Consider the following 12,010-nt stretch of genomic DNA (forward strand, 5'->3'; position numbering starts at 1 on the left):
AACTTTCGATACCGTTCAGGTCATCACAATTATCATTATGAAAGATTGAAACCATTGCTATTGTTCAGTTCATAATTATCAAAGGATGGTATCTTTACCATTGTTTATATCATAATATTTATCAAACAATGAAAATTTCGACAGTGCTTGGGTTAATGGTAGTACTAGAAAAATTAAACCTACATTTCACTCAGGTCATAATAATATTCACGAACAATAAGATTGGACATTGCTCAGAAAGTGAACGTGTCGATGTTGTTATAATCGTACAGATTTTTTGGAAAAGGTTAAGCCGTAAGTCATAACAATTAACTGGAAAAATGCTTGGCATTGTTCTTGTTAACGAAACCAATGATTTGATTTATATTTTAATTAAATATAATTAAAAGCGTAATATAAAGACACAGGCGGAAACATAATCGGATTAAATCTTTCAAATCAAACCTTTAATTCAGAAAGGGAAGGAAGCGGGACAGATAAGCTAAGAAGCAAAAACGACACAGTACAAAATTCCAGTAATTACTTTCCTTTATTAAATTCAAATCCAAACATTTAGAGCCATACAAATTTAATTTTTTGGCGAACCAAATAACAACCGCTAAGATTTAATTAAATGATCAGTATATATACAGATCACAGATGGGGTATGTAGCAAGTGAAAAGTGAAGCCACAAGGCCTCACAATATTAGCATGCCTAATTGCTATACGATCAGTGAAAAATTGTAACCCAAAACGCTAAGAATGAGTAAGAAAAATTACAGTTCCTAGTTTATTCGATTCCCTTTTTTTTTTGAACATCTTTGTTTCTCTGTTAACTTTGCCGCCAAGTGACTAATATTTCATCATTACAGTAGGTATTGTTTACCTAACATATAAAACACGTCTACTAGTCAGAAAAATATATATACAAAAACTTATAAGATATGTACTTTTACATATTTACTATATTTGTTTTACAACTGTTTTCTAAAATATTTGGCAAAAATAATAACAACAATAAATTTGAATTTTCGCGAAACTCAATGCCCATATACTTAAACACAACTTTTCTACTGAGCAAAGTAAATACATTCATTGAGCATTGATGTTAACATATCACTCCTACTGGCAAAGTTCTGAAACAACTATATTCAAAGTTGAGGGGGAGGAGGAAAGAATTTAAAATAATTTCTCAAGCATGAGACTCCTCACGTTATAAAGTATCAGGTACAACCATTAAACAAAGTAGACTAAATTTAGTACAAAAGTATTCAAGTTATCAAAATCTGCACATACAATGCCCATATATATTAAAATGTAACAATCTTATGTCTATTTTAACTTATTTTCAAATGTACACAATTTCGATAAAGGCCAAAAACCGAACTTTGGTCCAATTGAATGATGAACACAGAAGCTTTCGCATTGCACGAATACTAGAAGGCAACGTTCGACTCAATTTGTGGCGGTTTATACACAAAGCAGTAAGCGAAACATTCCAGCTTTGTGTACAGAGAAGACTGACTGAGACAAGTACAGAACAACATTTTAATCAAGTTAATACCATGAAACCTAGTAACAAAATCATATCAAACGGTAGGCGTATTTAAAGATCCTGTCTTGTAGAGAAGAAATATATTTATTTAAACAACTGTTTAATATTTCAGATCTATCATTAGTCTCTAAAAAGATGTGAAATCCAAAAATAGGTAAGTTATGAGAAATGTGACAATAAAATCTGTAGTTTAGGATAGTTTTATCACAAATGTTAGGCCTATCGTAACCTTTTATCGTTTCTTCTTTACGTGTGAATTAAGTTTGTTAACACTACACATTAAATGTATACATATTTTGGAAAGAAACATAAGCATTATTTTCAACCAAATAACACAACGTAGAATATACTAACTTCAGTTTTCAATTACTGAGATCTTTAAGCGAACAGCCAGCTTTTGTATTATTCTAACTCCAACTATTTCTGAGTAATGCAGCAAGTAACAAACCGTGCAGTAATGTAGGTCGATAAGCGTGTTCTTAAACCTACTTTTTATTTTCTGACTTAACTTACCAAGTTTCCACAAAAGTATAGAAAATGAGACAACTAGTGAAGATTAATGAACGACTACGTTCTTACAATAGATCTTCTTTCTTTCTGCTACTAATGTATTTATCAGAATGTTAAAAAAGAAAAAGTTCAATTTACAGTTCCACATACAAAACTACTATATAAAAAAGTAGTAATTTAAGCTCATAAAATATTTTTTCAAAAGGCTGTTTCCGGGTCAACAAAAACGTGGTCAGTTTTTACTAAAATATACTAGAATGATATCTGTCAATTAAGGAATCCATTCCGTAAAGACAAATGGCATTACCTTTTCTTAAAGCCCTGAATTTACTACTTATCCAAGCCAAAATCCCACAAATGTAATGACCAATTTTAAAATGAAGAGAACCGAAAGTACTCATTTTAACGATTGGTTGGTGTTTCATTTAGGTTTGGGTCCAAAGAATCCAAAACCAGTAGAAAAACTAAAATTTATTATGGTATAACTCATAAACTGATTGCCATTGTTGGTTTATTGTTATTTTAGGTGTAACTTTGACCGCAAACTTATATTGTTCAGTAATCAATAACAAGTATTTGAATATGAGAACAAACAAAGTCACAACAAGCACTTCACAAGGGACGAAACTAATTAATTATTGGAATTATATCTTCAGGATTCAAAACAACAGCAACACTTCAAGAATAGCTGAAAAATCTTTCTTTTCACTTCTAGCACATAAAAAAAGAAATCGACTTTTGACCATTAGGAGCAAAGAATATTAAATAACTTTCCGATGAAAAGAATAAACCGACCTTTCGATTTCACAGAATGGAGACCCTAGTCCACAGCTATCGTTCTAAAATATTTTTTGTAAATTCGAAAAATTTCCAGATGTAACATAATCTAGGCTTATCAGCAATATGGGCCTGATTAAATTGCGAATCTAGAGTTAACATACAATTAACACATTTTATTTTTGACTGTGCTAGAAATAAACGTAGTGTTAGGATGTTGTTAGCTATTAAAACAAATAGAAATTAATATACAGGGTCAGCAGATGTTTATAGAACCAAAAAGAAATAATGTCGCAGGGCATCTGGCAGTTTGTATTCTTTCTTCTTGTTTATATTTCACACACAAATTCTATTTGAAAATATATTCAAATTCGCAATCAACTAATTTCCTTAAATATTATTGGTTAACATAAGAGGCATTAATCGCTATTTTTTTTTTTTGTTTTGTTTTGTTTAGGGTTTTAATTGGACTTGTCACCTTCACAAAAATAATTTAATTTAATAGTTAATTGCTATAAAATTTCAGTCTTTTACAGGTAAAAGTCAGGCAATAGTATTAATTCACATTTAGAAAACAGGTATCTTGCATGCATTTTCTTCTTGTTTTACTATGTGCAAAGCTACACAATAGATTATCTGCATTCTGTCCACTAGGGGAAAACCCCGGACTTTAGCATTGTAACTTGTAAACTTACCGCAGACCCACCGAGGGACGCATGCATTTTTACCATTAGGTTTGTTGTGGGCATGTCCGTTAGTAGGAATCTTATAGGCATATTAGTTACGTCACATGCAAATATGTTAGTCTCACGAAAATACTGTCATTGCTTAGATTACGTTGATGTATTTTTTACTTTGATAAGCCAATTAAAATGAAAACAAATACAAAAAACACCCGATATTACTGGTTAATTGATGAGTAAAGAAATCCAAACTTTTCAATTTAGTCCCCGCTGCTTTTTTTTACATTTTAAGAATCATAAAATCTTAAATGAGCACAATAATGCGCATTAGACGACATCCATATAGAACGTTTCACAACAGTATAGTTCATTGTAGTTACAAAAAATGAAAAACAATAACAAAAAGACACGATCTATGATATTTGATGAATGAAAGACAGAAACGAGAACGGCTTGACGTTCTGGCAGTGTCCACATTTTCATTTTTTTTTTTATACACACGATTACCTGGAAGAAGGGAACAAACCCGATTGTGCAAACTTGGACACTATGAATTCTTACCTCCAGCATACTATAAGCTTTTATAGTTTGTAAGAAACAGCTAAATTTAGGCTTAGAAATTCTTCAAGAACACTTTTATTCAATTAGCAAATAAACGTGGAATACAGAAACATCCCATGGGCAACATATGGTTTTGGTGGTTCTAAAGAAACATCCCATGGGCAACATATGGTTTTGGTGGTTCTAAAGAAACATCCCATGGGCAATATATGGTTTTGGTGGTTCTAAAGAAACATCCCATGGTAACATGTGGTTTGGGTGATTCTAAAAAAAATATCCCATGGGCAACGTGTGGTTTGGGTGGTTCTAAAGAAACATCCTATGGGCAACATGCAGTTTTGATGGTTCTAAAGAAACATCACATGGGCAACACGTGTTTTGGGTGATTCTAAAGAAACATCCCATGTGCAGAGTGTGTTTTTGGTGGTTCTAAAAACATCACATGAGCAACATATTGTTTGAATAGTTCTAAAGAAACACCCCATTGCCAACACATGGCTTGGATGGTTCTAAAGAAACATCGCATGGACAACATGTAGCTTGCGTGGTTATAACGAATCATTCCATGGACAACATATAGTTTGCGTGGTTCTAAAGAAACATCCCACGGGCAACATGTAGTTTGCGTGGTTCTAAATGTATAATACCCTGAATCGCTATCGTGGTTTCTGCTTACACAGTTTCTTATGGGTTCATTTAGAGTCAAATATAATAATATCTCAAACTTTTTAAAGCAAAAGTTTTTAAACTTTAATCTAGTTCAAACTTGATATTTTGGTTGTAAGGAAATTTCTAAAGTTTACCAAATCTTGATTTAAAAAAAAATTTTCTACTTTGTTTAGCAAAAACTTACACTCTTTAGCAGATTTAGATCTTGTTTTCTGCCTTTTCTTACAAAAGTGAACACTTATGACCAGTGATTAAACTGGGATTTCGAAAGAGATGGAACTCATTTGTGATCCACTTTGACATTCCAATCAGAAAACCAGGATCCTTAATGGCTTGAATCCTCAAGAGACGAAAATTCATTCCGGACCGTTCCACCCCAATTTAACCTCTGCTTATGACCATATCCAGTAATAGGTCACGTTTGGTTACGTTCATTACGTTTTGGAATTTCGACAACGTCCACTATAGATTTGAATGTTGTTCAAAAGTTGTCTCTTGGTTCGTTGAACAGCAGAGGAAATTTCAACAATGTTGTCCCTTGTCATAGAAAAAAAAAATGTTTCCACATCCGACAGCTAATTTCTGTTTTTTCCGCAGTAAATAAAAGAAGCACAAAAAATATCAGGAGAAGAAATTTCCAGAACAATTGTTGAAGACTGTGCTCAAAAGACAAAAATCTTCAAAGAGAAAAATGCGTATTCTTCTTCTCCAACATCTCAAAACAATATAATGTTCGTGTCAACAATTCTGTGTCTTAACATAACCTATTATGCTTTTTTTTTATTTCTTGCTGATTGATGATTTGTACAGTGTTGTTGCAGACGAAGGAAGAACATTTTCATATTATTTTCGACATACTTAAACAAAAGATGGGGCTTTTACTGATGACGCTTGGCATGTAGCGCGAGATGGTCGGAACGCGAGAAACAGCGATCACAGTGAGAACACTTGAAGGGTTTCGAACCTGTGTGTTTCCGATAATGTCGGGTGAGTTCGTCAGAGCGAGCGAAGCGCCAGTCACAGCCTTCCCACGAACATTTGTAAGGTTTTTCACCTGCGAAGCAAGAACAAATTTAAGGTTAAAATATTTTAGAAAGGAAGAAAACAAAATAGAACAAAACATTTCAATATCTAGTGGAAAACAACAGCTAAATACAAAAGGTACTGTACACATCAATTTCAAATGAGAAATACAAATAATGAAATTATAATAAAACACTTACCTCTGTTACGAATAGTATTTTGTGGTTTAAAAAGAAAGAAAAATTATGTTGCTGTAAGCTATATTTTTAATATAATAAATTATTCGTTTACTAGAGGGAGCTGCGTGTCGTAATGATTACGAAGAGTTTAAAAATTAAGAAAAAATATATTGTTGTAATTTGTTTGTTTGCTAGGGGGAGCTACGTCTCGTAATGATAACTTTAAGAGCGAAAGTTTAAAAAATAAGAAATATTCTACTGTGACACAGTCATGTCAGAATGTTGATTTGTTGCTTCTCCTAAATTTTAAAAAGTTTATTCTAGTGCAGGCAGTCGATGATGTATCGATATGCACCCAAGTGTTCCCATTACATATGTTAGTTTTACAATATAAGTGAAACGAACATCCACTGCAAAACTTGAAAGAAAGTGCGCAGATTTTCATATTCTTTGGTTTGGATACTCGCGCCCAGCTAACAAAGGGATTATCTGCGCTAACTGTCTCTAATATCGAACTGATGGGATGGAGGAAAGACAGTTGCAGCTAGTCAAAAACACTCACCGCCATGTCTGGGGCTACCCTAATCCAATAATGGGATTTAATTGTCACTCTTGTAACAAGGCTCCAAAGTGCAGAGCGTGATTTTTTATCGTGTCTGGACTCGAACTACGTACTTCCCGTATCCGTACTCTCGGCTCGTATATAGAATGGAATGTATGTTTCGAGATACTTTAACTTCTCAGAGGAGATGCTTTGTCTAATTCATCTAATAAATCTGTCCATAATTATCTTCACAGTCAAATGTGTTGAATCTTAAAACGAAAAGATTCGAAGAACGTATTATTTTTAACTTAAGGATAAAATATAATATGGCAAATAATCAAGATGTTAAGCAGTTTAAACCGTGTAGGTCACACTGTATTAGAAGTTTTATGATGAACATAGACTGACCTTTTGGAAACTGACCGTTAAAGTAAATGATTATTTCAATTTAACGTTCATGAACTGCTGAAACGTAATCTGCAATGACAGCTTTATTAATACGCGGGTGCAAAATTTCAATATAGGGTCTGCCCGTTTTTTTTTGTTTTTTTTATTTATTTATTTTTTTTACAACTCACATGGTTGATTATATTCCCAAGGGATGATACTTTCTTCGTAAATATGGATGGAGGTGTTCACTCGACACCTGGAAAGTGTTCGCCAGTGGCGATAGGGTTAAGAGCTTAACTTAATGGGCCTCTTTCATTTCCGAACCCCGTAGCTGTGCTATAACTCACTAGTACGCCAGTACTACTACGTTTTTAATTAAAAGTAATAAAAAATATATTTAAAAAAAAATTATACATTAGAACTCAAAACACTGGACGTCTACTTGGCCCGCGCAATTTTAAATTATAGGCTACTTCTCATGTAGTTAACCCTGTTTTGTATTTTTTTAATCACGCGAACTTGTAGGGGGAAAATAGCATTTTTTTTGTATAATAAATTTTATTTTACAACATACTTTACGTAGAAAGATGTCTATTTATTTAGAATTATGTAAGTAACTACCGAGACGTATCTAAAAATATGTTACTTTATTAATGGGTCAACATCCTTTAACTTAGAACGACCTCTTCGCGTTCACCCAGGAAACAAGTCACATGACCTAAAATTCCCGCAGCCATTTATCACATCCTACAACACTATTCAATGAACATCTGGCATGGCCTGGTAAGGGCACACGACTTGAATCTGCGGGTCACGTGTTCAATTTCCATCACCGAACATGCCCGTCCTTTCAGCCGTGGATGCATTATAACATGACGGTCAATCCCACTTTTCGTTGGTAAAGAGTAGCTCAAGAGTTCGCGGTAGGTGGTGTTGATTAGCTGCCTTACCTTTAGTCTACCACTTCTAAATTAGGGACAGATAGCCCTTGAGTAGCTTTGAGCGAAATTCAACAAACAAGCAAATTTTTCAGTAAAGTCTTAAACAAACTACAGCGTAAACAGATGAAACGAACTTAGAGCATATAATATGAAGAGCAATTAACCATATAAATAAATTCACACAATTTTTATTTATTTATTATTGCTAACGTTTACGGATGGTAGAAAAATTGTACCAATAATAATAGAAACTGGGGGAAAATGGCTCCGATAACAATGGTATCAGTAATAATGGAAAGTAGGGTAAATGGTTCCGATAACAACGATATCAGTGATATTGGGGAGTGACAAAAATGGCGCTTGTAATACTGGTATTGAAATAGTGGGGGGAAAATGGTACCCCCCCAAAAAAAACACAACACAAAAATAATGTTTTTCACGTGAGCTTAATAAAATTTTCTTCCGACGTTCCGTTATAATTGTTGGACATTTTATCAGTCTCATTGTCCCCCCCCCCCATTTTGCAGTATTACAAAACAACCAGCACAGCTTTAATTCATGCAGATTGCACGTCGATAACACGCTACTATGGTAAGACATTACAAAACTGCTATCCCTCCCACGCCTTCATGGAGAACCAGAGTTCAAGTACAAGTCGTCAACAAGTTGGATAAAATTTGGTAATGAAGACGTGATTTCTGTGGTGTGCTTCTGTCACTTGTAGCAGTGTGTGGAATAACACAGTAAAGAAGAACTAGACCGTAGTGTAGGAGGGGGAGCAGGGAGTATTTAGCTATTGTCTATGCGTGGTAGCTATCGTTATGTAGCTACTGTCTATGTGTGGTAGTTATCGTTATGTAGCTACTGTCTATGTGTGGTAGCTATCGTTATGTAGCTACTGTCTATGTGTGGTAGCTATCGTTATGTAGCTACTGTCTATGTGTGGTAGTTATCGTTCTTTAGCCATTGTCTAGGTGTGGCAATTATCACTTTGCTCGAGTGTGGAGGTGAGACGCGCATTGTTACAGTTACTGATATAAACTTCATCGTTCATTATAGACACTGTTTTGGTCAGTGTTAACAGTGGAACATTAAATACTTTATATGGAATGTACACTGACCATGTTTTAATCCTCGAAACATGTAGAGAAACGAACAGAGTTGTTCCCAGAAACCGAAACACTTTCGTTGTCTTTGCTGAGTCACGTGATATATCATCACATTTCCAATCCCACAACTTTCGAATGAGGAGTTTGAGTGTAAATGAGGACCAAACGCAACGTGTCACATGTTAACTGTGAGATCTCAAATCGCGGTTTTATTCGGTGTGGAAGGCTGTCCGAGCACATGTACTTACATTCCTGGAAGTGGTGGTAAAAAGCCATTCCATGGTAAGTGATGAAGGAACAGACACCAACCAGCCTTATGGATGGATAGGAGGAAGAAGGGACCAATCAATTGTATTTACTTTCTCTGTAATGGTGTAAATTTATGAGTAGAAAAGATCAACCTCTTATACTTACTGTGTTGTGCTGAAAGGCAAAGAGATTAGACGTTGCTCTGTTGTTTTCAGGGTGAGGGGTAAATAGGTACGAAATTTAATGTATGGTGTTAGAGCGAGAGATAACAGAACCTAGACACTACTTTGGCGTGTTGGTGGTGGTGATGGATAAAATGACCTAGACACTACTTTGACGTGTTAGTGGTGGTGAGGGATAACATGACCTAGACACTACTTTGACGTGTTAGTGGTGATGAGGGATAGCATGACCTAGACACTACTTTGACGTGTTGGTGGTGGTGAGGGATAACATGACCTAGACACTACTTTGACGTGTTGGTAGTGGTGAGGGATAACATGACCTAGACACTACTTTGACGTGTTGGTGGTGGTGAGGGATAACATGACCTAGACACCATTTTGACGTGGTTAGTGGTGGTGAGGGATAACATGACCTAAACACTACTTTGCCGTGTTGGGTGAGGGATAACATGACCTAGACACTACTTTGACGTTGTTGGTGGTGGGGGGGGGGGGGGGAGGAAAGATACCAATCATATATTTTCTGCGTCAAAGTGGTGAGGATCTAAAATGTTCAGCCATATCCTTTCGTTCTGGTGGTGAGATGGTAAGGAAGGGTCGGGACGTGAAATTTACGTATTGTGATGCAACATCGGCAGTGTGTAAAACATCTGTTTCTGATGTCATTGTCCTCAGACAAATGAAGTACTATGATATAAAAACAACAACAAATATTTACATATGTATATATTATACATTAAGATTGCTGAAAATTATGAGGTATTTAAATGGAACTCCAGAATCATGAAAAAGTAACTTACCAGTATGAGTTCGCTGATGAGCTTTAAGATGAGATGATTTTGTGTACACTTTTTGACAGCCAGTAAATTGGCATTTATGCACTCTTCTCTTATCAGTTCCGAGGTCGAGTCGACATCTGGTCCTCGGGGAGTCGACAGGCTTGCCTGGGAACGTTGGTGACATTAATGGGCCTAAAGTAGACTTTAGAAGTGCTGCATTCTGAAAAACATCTCCTTTCGGTCCCATCGATACTTGAAAAGTAGTAGTATTATTAAATCCTAAACTGTGGGCAACTGGTCGCACAAACACGCCATCTGGCGAGGACGGAGGAGAAAATGAGGCTTCGGTTTTGTTAATCATCTTCAGGACAACTTTTTCCGGCGATGACACTGGTGATAGAACAGTCTTCCTTTTCAGGTTTTGAACCCCGCTTTGAAAAACATTGGGAGATTTTGGAACACGAACAACTTCACTGATTGGACCTTCACATGACAGGGAGGTTGAAATTGAACCAACACTGGCATCCGGAACGTGGTAATCGGTATCCAAATCAGAGACACTTAGTCTGTCTTCCCCGCCACTGCTGTTGTCAGAATCGCTAATACTGTTCGCATTTTCGACTCTACCATTTAATAAGAGACGACTTTCATCCATGTCTTCCTTCATGGAGTCCAAGGATGTATTCTGTTCTTTGGGAAGGTTGAACAGGTCCCAGGGACTTCTGAGGTTGTCATGCACCCGCTGACACGTATGGAGTCGGGGTTCTTCACGTAGGTACCTCTCCATCTCCAGGATAGTCTAAAACATACAATATCATAATGAAACACAAGGGTTGTTGTGGTATTTTATATTTGAAAGCATAAAATTTATAAAATGTAAAAGCAGTGCTGAGTATTCAAAGTAATTTAAACAGGTAAGTGACCTGCCTAGACTACTCACCTATGAAATTAGGTATGTAGAGTTCTGAACGAATCTGCGGGGCGTCTCAATGATTGTGAGGTTAAACCTATTCCACAACATGTGATACCCACCAAGTACAAAAGACACTTTGAGCCGAATGGTCTGATGAAAAATGACAAACCAATCGACTTATCTAGTAAGAGACACCATATCTAGCAACACTTGCAAAACCTGGGTATTGAGGGCAAGTATTAAAACTTAATGATACTGCTCCCAGGTCCCTACTCAAAAGTCTGACAGTACCGGTACTCTAAACTTCTATAAACAAATGAAGGATTCACACACAAAATCTTAACACATAAACACTGCTGTCTGAGATGGGGCTCTGAGAAATGATAGATCCATTCCCCAAATACCTTTCCCTTTGCAATGAATAGTACTACGTCTCCCCCCCCCCCCTTACATATATGGTGACGTCCTCTATACGTCCCTACTCCTAATTTCATTTTTGTGTAGTTTAATAAAGTTTAAAACTTCCCATGCACACACGGACGGACAAACACGTTACTCTATTAATTATATAGGTGTGACAGATCCATCTATAAGTGGCTAACATACCAAAGTGTGAACCCGATGGTCCAACGTTCGTGTCCCCTTGCCGCAAGATCGCGCTCTGCACTTCGGTGCCATGGATGCGTTTTAAATGCCTCGGTTAAATCCCTCCATTCGACAGAGCAACAAGGGAGTTCGTAATGAGTGTTGTTCACTACAGATAGCTACTTTCTCTCTAGTCTGTCAAATCAAAATGGGGGCTAGTGCAGATCGCTCCTGTGTAGCTTAGAGCGAATATCCGAAACAAACAAACAAATACGATGACGAGGAACCCACTTTGAGACTAATAATGGCTGGAGACGGCTTAAATGGGTAATGAAGAAAAACTTTAATATAAGTTTAACATGACAGCAAATGTACAAC

At 36.0% G+C, this 12,010-nt stretch overlaps 1 protein-coding gene across 1 annotated transcript in view; it reads right to left on the reverse strand.

Moving 5' to 3' along the window:
- Nucleotides 1–510: 510 nt before the first annotated feature.
- Nucleotides 511–12,010, reverse strand: part of LOC106465256 (Krueppel-like factor 6) — a 104,262-nt gene continuing 92,762 nt past the window's right edge. The window contains exons 2-3 of the mRNA XM_013925463.2: nucleotides 10,156–10,933; nucleotides 511–5,789 (exon numbers count right to left, since the gene is read on the reverse strand). Of these exons, the coding sequence (XP_013780917.1) occupies nucleotides 5,614–5,789; nucleotides 10,156–10,933 (954 nt within the window). The 3' untranslated portion in view covers nucleotides 511–5,613. The remainder of the gene's footprint in view (nucleotides 5,790–10,155; nucleotides 10,934–12,010) is intronic.

The sequence above is a fragment of the Limulus polyphemus genome, unplaced genomic scaffold, assembly GCF_000517525.1.
Source record: "Limulus polyphemus unplaced genomic scaffold, Limulus_polyphemus-2.1.2 Scaffold1886, whole genome shotgun sequence".
Classification (NCBI taxonomy): domain Eukaryota; kingdom Metazoa; phylum Arthropoda; class Merostomata; order Xiphosura; family Limulidae; genus Limulus; species Limulus polyphemus.